The sequence below is a fragment of the Silene latifolia genome, chromosome 11 (assembly GCF_048544455.1).
Source record: "Silene latifolia isolate original U9 population chromosome 11, ASM4854445v1, whole genome shotgun sequence".
NCBI lineage: Eukaryota > Viridiplantae > Streptophyta > Magnoliopsida > Caryophyllales > Caryophyllaceae > Silene > Silene latifolia.
The window spans coordinates 60,091,251-60,105,069 of record NC_133536.1 but is presented as its reverse complement, the minus strand read 5'-3'; the positions used below and the strand labels follow the sequence as shown (position 1 = coordinate 60,105,069).

Here is a 13,819-nt window from a genome sequence, read left to right as displayed (position 1 = left end):
AAAATAACTGTTGTAGCAGAAATTATTTTTTTCATAATAAATACTATTTTATAGGATCTAACATAAATATCCTTACAATAACTACTCTTTAATAATGAAATAACTTTAGTATTATATTAAAATAACTGTGTGTCCATTGTAGTGGACTAGGCAACCAATCTCACTAAAACCCTCCCTTCTCTGATAGAATAATTAGATTTGTATAATACAATAACCACATTATAACGTTAAAATAACTGTTGTAGCAGAAATTTTTTTTTCATAATAAATACTATTTTATAGGATCTGACCAAAAAATCCTTACAATAACTACTCTTTAATAATGAAATAACTTTAATATTACATTAAAATAAATGTGTGTGCATTGTGGTGGACTAGGCTGCCAATCTCACTAAAATCCTCCCCTCTCTGATAGAATAATTAAATTTGTATAATACAATAATTGCATTAAAACATTAAAATAACTGCTGTAGCATAAATTTTTTTTTTCATAATAAATACTATTTTATAAGATCTGACAAAAATATCCTTACAATAACTACTATATAATAATGAAATAACTTTACTACTACATTAAAATAACTGTGTGTGTATTGTGGTGGACTAGGCTACCAATCTCACTAAAAAGCTCCCCCCTCTGATAGAATAATTGGATTTGTATAATACAATAACTGCATTATAACATTAAAATAACTATTGCTGCAGAGATTGTATTGTTTTGTTTTGTATAGAATCTAAGATATTGAAATTAATAATACCATAACAATTCTCCTGTTTTAATGTTTCCAGGCATTGAAATTAATACTACCAATGCAACAACTTTGTCTACACCTACTGATACCCGTCGTTGTGAGTACCAAAAATAAGATTTATAATTTCCTATTAAGACTAACCTAGGCTAGTGGTAACAGGGTCGAACCACAAGGAGGCAGATGTAAATTCTAGTTGATTTATATTCAGTCTAAGGTAACAATTGTGGGGGTTGAGTTGAGATGGTCTATAGCTAAGAACAGATAAAGATAATAAACTAAAAAGACGGTTTAACAGATAAAGAAGGGGTACTAGGATGATCGGTTCATTATAGCTTCGGCGACAGCAAACTAAGTCGGTCTGAGTCAACACAGGTGAGGCGGGAAATAAAGAGGTCCTCTTGGTCCACTCTTAACAAATAGCATCTTTCGATCTCGCTATAGGTCCCTAATATCACTAAAACTGACTCTCGTCCTGAAAAGTGACTAATGGTCTAAACTATACCTATCTTTCGATCTTAGCACAGTTTAGTCGATTCAATTGATGGTCTAACAGACTTCCCTATCTTTCGATCTATTGGGTCAGTCACGAAAGGGTATCTAACTGGTCGCATGCATTCGATTCGTTAAATACAACAATTAAAATCAATTAAAACGAAATAAAGCTCACGAGGTCAGTCGATCGACCGGGTAAGGTGGTCGATCGACCAACACGCGGGTTCAGGCCGTGTATAATCTAATGCCGCCTATGCTACAATTCGCCTACATCCTAGCACAAACTATTTAGCTACTCATGCTGGAAGTGATAACAACAATAATACTAGGGCGTAAAAGAATTGAATTCATAATTAAAGTGATAAGGCAAACAATTAACATGCAACAATAAATATGGTTTTGGGAAGCTACTAGCAATTCTAATCTAATAACGAAACAGATGAATTGAAATAGGGCAGAGGAATACCGAGAACAGCAGAAGAATGATTAAGAACAAGAGCGGGAATTCCAATGCTTACAATACTCCAAACCCTAATTCTTCCTAAAACCGTATGTAAACTTAATTTAAAACTGATGATAAAACTTAGGTAAAAACTGAATAATAGACTTGATGTTTCTAGGTTACGTTATATAGCAATTAACGTAACTTCTTATTTTCTAAACCTAGCATCATGGGCTTGCGCTTCCTCGGTCTTCTAATTCTCGTCTGAAATAGGAGTTGGGTCGATCGACTGATAGGACTGGTCGATCGACTGGTCCTCAGCAAACAGTAGCTTCTGGAACCCGATAGTTAGTCCATCGACTGATAGAGATGGTCGATCGACTAGATGAGCTGTTACTTGCTTCTTATAAACTCGTGGATTTGTCTTTTGGGTCTTGGATTGCGCACCAAGCTCGTTCCTTAAGTGATTCCTTTACGTCATTTGCAATGCAGGATTCTCGGGGACGGATTTAGCTTGATTTTCCCGTTGAATTCTTCACATTTCTGCAATAATGTACAAAACACGGAAGTAGACGGAAATAGGGAGAAATGCAGCATAAACTACACGAATGAGCTCTGAAATGCGTGTAAAATAGGATGTAAAACATCATATAAAAGACACGCATCAAACTTCCCCAAACCAAACCCTTGCTTGTCCCCAAGCAAGAACTAGACTCGATCTAATTACCTAATGGAACGAGTTCAATCTCAGAGCGAATTGTCAACTGTAAAGCCTAAACCAATTTAATGCATAACCAACAATCAACTAGTAATGTGAATCATGCAAACGAATTATACAGTCGTTAAAATTATGCTGAACCGTTAACTATGGAGACTTATCAAATTGGACTCTCACGGGTTGCTCAAATCACTCAATCAGTACAGGTGAATATATGTAAGATAGAAAGAATTCATTTTGTAGTGACTCTCACCTAACTACGACCTATAAAGACATGCTAGCAATAAAATATGAAAAAGATCTCTATGACCGTACATATGCATTCCAACCAACAGATGACCAATGACACATGCCGAGGTATAAATATGGAAATGTGAGGTATGGGTAAGAAGAGGCAAAACGTTTTATGGTAAAGTGGGGGTACAGGTGATCAAGCTAGTACCAAAACGGAACCAAATGGCAACATCCTTCTCCTTGCTCATAATTAATGAAACGGTGCTATAGCAAGCACAAAACTCACAATCTCCAAACTAACAAATCAATAAACTCCCCATAGGATATAAATGAAACATGGGAGCAAAAATCGCCAAAAGATAAGGATTAAATTATGCGAATTGATTTCTTTCTCGGATCTTCAGTCGATCGACTATAATTGGCAGTCGATCGACTGCTTTGAACAGTACAGAACTCTTTTTTTTTCTCTTTTTCGAATCATTTTCATCTTTTCTTTTCCTTTTTCTATTTCTTTCTTTCCTTTATTTCATCTTCCCAATAACGTCTCAACAGAGCATATGCCACCAAAAATGAGTAACAACCCCAAGAACACGGACTACTAGCTTGACAAAGGACAGGCTAAATGTAGGATGTAGTAAATGGGACAAAAAGGATATTTTTGGCAGTGTGGAGTTTATGGGCAAAATGAATAAAGGGAAACCTCTACCACATGTGTCGACAAACCACAAACCGAACGCATACAGGTATTAAGCAGATCAAGTTCATATTTATGCAAATTAAGGAAACATGTCTCATAAGGAGTACTACTCACATTCCTAGATGAACTGGTCATGAATGTCACCAGTTATAGGCTCTAAAACTCAGAAATATGATGTAGCTTGCCAATTTTCTAAGTCAGGTCTCAAGTCCGGCAAGTAATTCAACGAAAACTCGTAGGTATGCATAAACGATTCTACTAATAACATGTTAATTTAGCAAGGCTCAGGCAAAACAGGTGCAAATGCAAAATCATCATGGAAATACTATCGTTCCGACTCGACCTATATGCTGAAATAAACGTGCATTTTATGGAAATTTTTGAAAATTTTCAATTTTTTGGAATTTTGTATAAAAGGATGAAATGGAATAAAACAATGCAAAACAAAATTAAACGTGAATGCAAGCAAATGACATGCGACGCAAAACCCTTCCCCAAACCAAATCGCACAATGTCCCCATTGTGCAAAATCATGTAATGAAGAAAAGAGAAATGGGAATTTGCGTATGTTGAAATAAATAAACATGACGTGAAGTGAAATTCGGGAACTTACAAGACTTTAAGCGCGACAAAGGAAACCTCCCCAAACCAGCGTGAGCTAGGAGGTTTCAGTAGCCAGCAGTGCTACTAAAAAGAGTGCCTGAAAGACAAAAATTACCACGCATAAGATTGAGAGAAACAATTTTGAAGCGGTAAAATTGTGCACAAATGAGAGAATGGAAGAAATAAGGAAAGGGACGGAAAGTAAAGTGGAGTAGAAAACTCCCTTAAGTCCGCATATCGACCAAACACAGCAGGGGAGAGGTCGTGAATAAGTACAGCAGCAGCAGTGGTCGATCGACCACTTAACCCAGTCGATCGACCAGGTAAACATGAACAAAGTCGCCGGAACTGCGGAGATCGATCGATCGACCATCAGAACCAGATCGATCGATCAAAAACACCTTCTTTGCAACCTCATATTTCTTCGTAATTGCTCAATGATTTGAGCTAACAAGCTCTAAATACCTGCAAGTGCACAATAATACGCGCCCAAAATTGCGCAAAACCCAGAATAAAGTCTAAAGTACTTAAGAATCCTAAGCAAGCGAAATAAAATGCGAAGTTTTCGCACACACAAAAAGCAATAAAAAAAAAAGTTCGAAAGCAATAAAATGTTTGTAAAGCTTTTGATCAACTAGTAGTTGATCAAGAAAGGCCAAGGTATGGCCCACTTCGTCGGCTTCTGGCTACTCGAGGTAGCCTCAATGGTACTCATCTTATCAGCTGCACCCTTCTCAGCTTCCCCATCCGTATGGCTCAACGGATCAATAGTCTCATCATTTCCCCAATCAATGACCTATGTCGGGTCATCCTTGTCCAAATCAGACTCTCTGGCTTTGACTGGCTCGTCATCAACTATCTCATCAATTACATAGCTCAGGCAACCAAGACCTCCTCTTTGAATGATAGGCTTTGTCGCAGCTAGAGTGACCTGCAGCTCATCCTTCCCCAAACCAGCTCCTGCAATGTCTAAAACAACAGATTCTTCCTCCTTTCTACTCCCAATCTGGGGCGGAGGGGTTAGCACAGGAGTAGTAATAGAGACAGACAATTCAGGAAGCACAAAGTACGATTTCTTTTCAGAAACCGTATTACAAGTAACAGGACACATGGGGTCCTACTTTTTAGCAGGTTGGGCAAAAATGATAGAATGTTTCCCAACTTTGAAGGTCAAAGTTCCAGAGCCTACGTCAATAATCGCACCAAAGAAGTGTGCGTAAAACGGCCTACCTAGGATGATCGGTATATGGGCATCCTCAGGCATGTCAAGGACAACAAAGTCAACAGGGAAGAAAAACTTCCCTATTTGGACGGTTATGTCCTCTAGGACTCCTATAGGCTCGACCGCAGATCGGTCGACCATCTCGAACTGTCATGTCGTGATAGCAAACCGGGTCAACTTAAGCTTCCTAGCTAGACTCAAGGGCATGACGCTTATACTAGCCCCTAGGTCACATAATGCCTTCTCAATAGAGAAGGTACCTATGTTGCAAGGAACAGAAAAACTGCCCGGGTCCTCTAACTTAAGGGGCGCAGTGTGAGACAAGTAGGAGCAAGATTCTTTAGTAAGTGTGACAGTGTGCACTGTTTCAAGTGACCGCTTCTTGGACAACAGTTGTTTCATAAATTTAGTATAAGCGGGTACTTGGTTTACTAACTCAAGGAAGGGGACTTGTACATTCAGACTACGGATAACTTTTTCAAATTTGCTGAAAGATACCTGTTCCTTGGTCGGCACTAGCCTCTCCGGGTAAGGGGCTGTAAGAAGTACCTTAGCCCTCTCCTCCAAATCACGCGCGCCGGCATCCTTGGACTTAGGCTGAAAGTCCGTCACCTTCTCTTTGTTGAAGCTTGACCCTTCCTCAGACCGTCTCAAATAAAAACCATTAACCGTCATTGGATCGAACTTTGGAACCGGGACTGACCCATCAGCACTCGGGTCTTGTCCTAATGTTTTCGGGACTGTCGAACCCCGAAACAAGTGGTCTCGCAGATTATTCGGCATTAAAGGACGAAATTCCTCAGCATCAGCAGCGATCTCAGTCGATCGACCATCGTCCTCGCCGATCGACCGAGATGTACAGATTCGAAGCTCCTCAGTAACCCGTGCTTCGATCGATCGACTAGGCATATCGATCGATCGACGATATACCTGTAGATGGTCATTTCTTTGATTTATTCGTTGAAGCTTTCTTTTGACTTATTTCCGGCTCATCTTTTTCAACAGCGTCCTCGACCATGGCAGGACCATCAAGGGTGGACCCGCTCCTCAAAGTGATGGCATTTAAGGTCTCCTTTTGGTCAGTTTGGGTTGGCAAGTGTCCGGGAGCTCGAGTGTTGCTTTTGCTAGCCAATTGAGCAATTTGGCTCTCTAGTAGTTTCATCCCGGCCTCTCTTGCTTGGGACTCCTTTAGCAACAAGTTCTTAAGCTCGGAGAATTCAGAATTCTGCGATTGTTGCTGCTGCGGCACATAGGGAGGTTTCTGATATTGTTGTTGCTTTTGATGAGGGGGCACATAGGGTTGCTGCTGCAACGGAGCTTGAGTTGGGTTCAGGACATTCTGGCTCCTCCAACTCAAGTTTGGATGGGTATTCGGCTCATAGTAGGTGTTGGTTTGCCTATAGTGTTGAAAGGCAGCACAAGACTCAAAAGGACTAGGGTAGTTTTTCGAGACATGTCCCTCAGCTCCACACCTTTCGCAGACGAAAGGACCGTCTGACACAGCATTCACTTGATACATCCCACCTTTAGAAGCTCCTCCTAGTTCATACTTGTCAAATCTCGCTGTAAGAGCCTCAAGCGCAGCGACAGAGGAAGATTCAGCAGCTCTCCTCTGGTTCCCTCTGGAATTCCCATACTCGGCCTTATGGGTAGCTAGATCGTCAATGATTTTCCAACCCTTGGTTGCTCCCAAATTTTCAGCGAATCGTCCATTGGTTGCAGCATCCAAAATGGCTCTCTGATCGTCGTACAACCCATTATAGAAATGATTGCACAAGCTCCACTTTTCGAACCCATGGTGCGGTATGGTTCGCACCAACTTCTTAAAACGGACCCATGCTTCGTGGAAGTTCTCATCCGGCCCTTGTTTAAAGCCCGTGATTTGAGCTCTAATAGCAATCGTCCTCGAAGCATAAAAGTACTTCTTGTAGAATGCCAACGCCAATGAATTCCAATCGGTGATCCCCTGAACGGTTCGGTCCAAATCTCTATACCACTCCCTTGCAGCATCACGAAGGGAGAAGATGAACATGGTCTCCTTGATCTGGTCTTGGGTCACGCCTACCGGTGGTGGGGGTATGGAACAGCGATGAGTCAATAAAGGTCTCCATATGCTTAGCTGCATCTTCATTTGCAGCTCCCCCGAAGTGGTTCTTCTCAACCATGCTAATGTATGAAGGCTTTGGCTCGAACTTCCTGGCATCTCCTGGTAATTCGAACCCCTTATATAAGTTTTCAGCTATCGGCTCCGAATGACTAGCTATACTCGCTTCCTCGGCCATGACTGGAATCTCTGGAGAAGTAACTGTCTCGGCTGAAGAAGTGGAAACGGGTGAAGACTGTGGGTCTTCTTCGAACAGATCGTTCTCGTAATAGCTTGACAGAGTACTCAGCTCTTCCTCTGTCGGTAGTATCCTTTGTGTTCGTCTCAACTCGCGCAAAGATTTCTCTAACTCAGGGTCAAATGGCACTAGTTCACCACCCTGTGACCTGCGCATAAGAGAAAACTACAAAAAGAATATAAGAAAAGTTTAAGGAACAGAAGTCCCTTAAACTAAGAAAGATTAAAAATAAAAACAACTAAAATTAGGACTATTGCCTCCCCGGCAACGGCGCCAAAATTTGATACCCGTCGTTGTGAGTACCAAAAATAAGATTTATAATTTCCTATTAAGACTAACCTAGGCTAGTGGTAACAGGGACGAACCACAAGGAGGCAGATGTAAATTCTAGTTGATTTATATTCAGTCTAATGTAACAATTGTGGGGGTTGAGTTGAGATGGTCTATAGCTAAGAACAGATAACGATAATAAACTAAAAAGACGGTTTAACAGATAAAGAAGGGGTACTAGGATGATCGGTTCATTATAGCTTCGGCGGCAGCAAACTAAGTCGGTCTGAGTCAACACAGGTGAGGCGGGAAATAAAGAGGTCCTCTCGGTCCACTCTTAACAAATAGCATCTTTCGATCTCGCTATAGGTCCCTAATATCACTAAAACTGACTCTCGTCCTGAAAAGTGACTAATGGTCTAAACTATACCTATCTTTCGATCTTAGCACAGTTTAGTCGATTCAATTGATGGTCTAACAGACTTCCCTATCTTTCGATCTATTGGGTCAGTCACGAAAGGGTATCTAACTGGTCGCATGCATTCGATTCGTTAAATACAACAATTAAAATCAATTAAAACGAAATAAAGCTCACGAGGTCAGTCGATCGACCGGGTAAGGTGGTCGATCGACCAACACGCGGGTTCAGGCCGTGTATAATCTAATGCCGCCTATGCTACAATTCGCCTACATCCTAGCACAAACTATTTAGCTACTCATGCTGGAAGTGATAACAACAATAATACTAGGGCGTAAAAGAATTGAATTCATAATTAAAGTGATAAGGCAAACAATTAACATGCAACAATAAAGATGGTTTCGGGAAGCTACTAGCAATTCTAATCTAGTAACGAAACAGATGAATTGAAATAGGGCAGAGGAATACCGAGAACAGCAGAAGAATGATTAAGAACAAGAGCGGGAATTCCAATGCTTACAATACTCCAAACCCTAATTCTTCCTAAAACCGTATGTAAACTTAATTTAAAACTGATGATAAAACTTAGGTAAAAACTGAATAATAGACTTGATGTTTCTAGGTTACGTTATATAGCAATTAACGTAACTTCTTATTTCCTAAACCTAGCATCATGGGCTTGCGCTTCCTCGGTCTTCTAATTCTCGTCTGAAATAGCGGTTGATCGATCGATAGGATCTGGTCGATCGATCGTCCTCAAAGAAACGATAGCTTCGAACCGATAGTTAGTCGATCGACTGATAGAGATGGTCGATCGACTGGATGAGCTGCTACTTGCTTCTTATAAACTCGTGGATTTGTCGTTTGGGTATTGGATTGCGCACCAAGCTCGTTCCTTAAGTGATTCCTTTACGTCATTTGCAATGCAGGATACTCGGGGACGGATTTAGCTTGATTTTCCCGTTGAATTCTTCACATTTCTGCAATAATGTACAAAACACGGAAGTAGATGGAAATAGGGAGAAATGCAGCATAAACTACACGAATGAGCTCTGAAATGCGTGTAAAATAGGATGTAAAACATCATATAAAAGACACGCATCACCTACCGTTGCGTCTGAAACAGGAGAAAATATTATCCATAATCTGGGATTGAGATATACTCCAGGTGGCAGTGAGGAGTGGAGTAGGATGGTAGAAAATGGTTTCAAACCTGCTGTGGGGTTAATGTTTGTAAAGCTGGAGGAGGCAATAGAGTTTTACAATTTATATGCTGTGGCTTGTGGTTTCATACCAAGAAAGTACACACAAACAAGATTCTGTGATGGTCTGATAGACAAAAAATCAATGGTCTACAATAGACATGGATTCAAAGAGGATCCAAAAAACTCAAACCTATTGTTGAATTTGAAAACACATAAGAGAAAAAAAAGAGGAAAAGATCTGTAGAGCCAAAGAAAACAAAATTAACAAGATTTGGTTGCAAGGCAAACATACGGTTTTGTGCTGTATTCAATGACCTTAAGGAGCTAATAGGGTATGCCATTGATACGTTTTATGAAGGTCATAATCACAGGCTCTGCTCACTCAAAGAAAGGGAATTCCAGAAAAATTTAAGAACGCTTAACCTTTACATTAAGCAGACAATTGTTAACACTTGTAAACTCAACATCGGGGCTACCAAGACATTTAGAATTCTGGCGGAACAATCAAATGGGTATGCAAACATCGGTGCATCTCTCACAGAATTCAAGAACTTCAAAAGAAATATTAAATGTTATATAGGTGACAAGGATGCTGACATGATTCTCGATTATTTAAAGGCGCTTTCTGAATCACAAGATGGCTTTTACTATGCTTATCAAGTTGATGAGGATAACTGTTTGGCTAGAATCTTTTGGGCAGATGCACAAGCAAGAATGAATTATTCCTTGTTTGGGGACACCATCACCTTTGATCCTACTTACGGTACTAACAAGTACCACATGGCCTTCACCCCATTCACTGTTGTTGACAACCACAAAAAATCGGTGACTTTTGCTGCTGCACTTGTCGATCATGAGAACGATGGGTCATTCATTTGGGTGTTTAAGAAGTTCCTTGATTGTATGGGCAACAAGGAACCTCAGTGCATTCTTACTGATCAAGATCCGGCAATTAAACTCAGGGTGCGTTCTGTATTCAAGAAAGCAAGACATCGCTACTGCATGTGGCATATAATGAAAAAAACTTACCGATAAAGTTGAGTCACATATTTGTAAGGAGACTGACTTTGTTGAGCGAATATGTGCAGTTTTTTGGGATACTGACTTCGAACCCATTGAGTTTGAAGAAAAATGGTCTCAAGTGATTAATGACTTTGAGTTGAATGATAATACTTGGTTGACATACATGTATGGCAAAACGAACAAATGGATACCTGCTTACTTTAGGGATTTGCCTTTAGGTTGCCTTTTAAAAACTACACAAAGATCAGAGAGTCAAAACAGTTATTTCAAAAGATTTGAGAGCATAGATGGCACACTTGTAGAATTTTGGTTGCGTTTTCGAGTGCAATGGAACAACGCTATAATCCAGAGATTTCTTGATGCTGCAAGTGACAGCATTGTTGCCACAGTTTCTTCTAAGACAATGATTGAGAAACATGCCTCTAAAATCTACACACATACTGTTTTCTATGAGTTCCAAGAGCAAGTGCAAATGGCTCCCTGTTCGTGTGTCGTTAGGGGATTTTCTGAGCAAGGAAACATGCACATTATAAATGTTGAAGATGCCTACAGAAAGCATAGAATATTTCAGGTTCAATTTTATAAACATAATTGTCTTTTTACTTTAACATACAATAATTGTGATAAAAGAATACAATAACCGTGTTTTAACATTAAAAAAAACTGAAGGACTTCTACCTTGGTGTTCATTGCTAGTCTGCATAAAATAATTCATGTTGAACTATATAATAACTATGTTTGCCTTTTGAAATAACTACACTGTAATGCAGGTTGCTCACAATAACGAATCAAAGGAAACAACATGTACGTGCAAGATGTTTGAGAGGAAAGGAATCCTTTGTAAACACATTATATGGATTATATCAGGAAAAGGACTGCAAAGCATACCGGAGCAGTACATCGAAACCAGATGGACAAAGAAATCATATAGAAAGCCTTTGTATGGACTGGATGGAAAGTTATTGCAAGACTACGATCCCACTGATTTGAGAAAGTTGGAATTATCAAGGGTATGGTCTGAGTTTTATGCAACAATAAGTGTTCTTAACTCGATGCCTGAAACTCAGATCAAGGACCTAAGTTTGATGCTTTTACAATTACGAGAGAAAATAAATCCAACAAAAGAGAGCTTGACAAAGGAACAAGAACAAGAAATGCTCTTAGGATGTTCGGCAAAATCAAATATTACTGTTCTTCCGCCAAAGATTGCAAAAAACAAAGGAAGTGGCAAGAGAATGAAATCAAACAAGGATAAGGCAATTGAGAAGGCGAGCAAACCGAAGAGGCTATGTAATAACTGAAAACAAATGGGAAACCATGACAAGAGAAACTATCCAAATTCGTTTGTTGAGCATGCTTTGGAGGAAGAAGATGAAGTGGAAAATGAAATGGAGGATGAAGATGAAGAAGAAAAATGAAAAATGCATTACGCTTTAAAATAATCAAAATTACGCTTTAAAATAATCCAGATTATGCTTTACAATAACCGCATGATTGCAATAATTGTGTTAGACTTTTACAATAATCAGGGGTATACTTTACAATAATTGTGTTAGACTTTTACAATAATCAAAAGTTATGCTTTACATTAATTGATGTTGAATTTTTTTGCAATTGTTCTGATTTTGTTCATTTAATAATACCTTGCGCTATTTAATAATCATGTGAAAACTTTACAATAATCACAGTTATGCTTTACAATAATTGATGTTGAATTTATTTGCAATTGTTCTGATTTTGTTCATTTAATACCTTGCGCTATTACAATAATCATGTGAAAGCTTTACAATAATCAGGGTTATACTTTACAATAACCACAATTTATAAAAACTATAATTTACAATAATTGACGTACCAAAATTCAATAAAAATATAGTACCAAAATTACATAAAATATAGTATGTTTGTTTACATGATTCTTGTAAACAAACATACTATATTTTATGTGAAAGTTTTAAAATCATCAAGATTATGCTTTACAGTAATTGATGATGAATTTATTTGCAATTGTTCTGATTTTTTTCCATAAATATATTAATTTGATAATGCTTTACAGTAATTGATAATGCTTTACACTTGTCAATTTGCTCTTTGCTGACGACAAAGAATCATGTAAACAAACATAAGAGACATACCAAATTTTCATAAATATATTAATTTGATGAGTTGTAACTTGACACGGTAAAAGCTTATTACGTCTCAGAATTTGTTACAATAATCAAAGATATGCTTTAAAATAATTGGGGAAGAGCTTTACAATAATCAGCTACATGAGAGCTTTAAAATAATCAAAGATATGCTTTAAAATAATTGGGCAAAAGCTTTACAATAATCAGCTACATGAGAGCTTTAAAATAATTGCATTTGATCATTTGAATAATTGTCTGGAATTATTACAATAACAGCTTATAGGCATTACAAAAACGCTATCTGAAAAAATTGTTCAATCAATCAATAACAGTTATCTAAACATTAGATTATCCAACAAAAATCCATCTACAATTGTGCGCTAAATCCATCTAGAATCAATCAATTGTTCTTTTATGTTTTTCGCCGAGAAGAACCTTTAATGGCTGCTGTTTTAACCCTTTTCGTCCCCAATCTTCTGTCTTTTAAAAGATCTTTCTCTACTTCCAATATACTCCCCCTCAAAATTTCCACTTGTTCCAAAAGAGACGCTCTTGACTCGTTAGCATCTGACATCAACAAAATAGCCACCATCTCAAGCCATGTAGGAATCCTCTCAACTCTCTTCTTAACCGAATACAATCCCTTCTCGTGCTTCCCTTCATATGTGAGCATGTGAAACATGGTGAAAAATTCCGATTCCTTATCAGACTTGACATTCGCTTTCCATTCAAAATCAACATTCACGAATGTAAATGTGTTAATGAGAACTCCTTCTTTTGCTATTTTCCTTGTATCCAAAAAGTCAGAAAAACAATCAACCTACAGCATGTACAAACAAAAAAAGAATTAGAAAGCATGAGTATACAATAACAGGTTTAAAACAATACAATAACTTTGTTACAACAATACAATAATTCTGACTGAAAATAGAATTTGTATATGATCAGGATTTAGAAAAACGTACTGCAATCTTTGCAAGTCTGTAAAAATCGGATTTTTCCCAATCTTTATGCGACGTATGGTCCAGCACATCAACCGTCTTGTTCATAAATTTCACACAGACACAAAAGTAGTACTTATCTAAAGACAACGGGATGAAGACAACGTCCACATCGATCTCAGAGTTTACAACGTTTTCACCTAAACAATAGGACCAAAACCGCACAACCTTGTCTTTCTGGCTGTCAGATACAGCATCACTATCCCCTCCGTGCTCTAGCATGTCTTCAAAGATTCCCTATAAATACCATAAAAGTGTGAAGAAAATTGAA

General features: G+C 38.4%; 1 protein-coding gene across 1 annotated transcript; it reads left to right on the top strand.

The window, feature by feature from the left end:
* Positions 1-9,381: 9,381 nt before the first annotated feature.
* On the top strand, positions 9,382-11,719 carry LOC141613479 (protein FAR1-RELATED SEQUENCE 5-like). Its single transcript, XM_074432218.1, has 4 exons — positions 9,382-9,540; positions 9,717-10,358; positions 10,453-10,989; positions 11,189-11,719. Exons 1-4 carry the CDS (start codon positions 9,382-9,384, stop codon positions 11,717-11,719), a joined length of 1,869 nt encoding a protein of 622 aa, XP_074288319.1.
* The last annotated feature ends 2,100 nt before the right edge of the window (positions 11,720-13,819 follow it).

Excerpts from the sequence above, each read along its gene's own strand:
- LOC141613479 (XM_074432218.1), top strand. The coding sequence starts at position 9,382 with ATGGTAGAAAATGGTTTCAAACCTGCTGTGGGGTTAATGTTTGTAAAG. Across the intron at positions 9,541-9,716 it reads TGATAGACAAAAAATCAATG|GAGCTAATAGGGTATGCCAT; the intron begins GTCTACAATAGA and ends AATGACCTTAAG. Across the intron at positions 10,990-11,188 it reads GAAAGCATAGAATATTTCAG|GTTGCTCACAATAACGAATC; the intron begins GTTCAATTTTAT and ends ACTGTAATGCAG.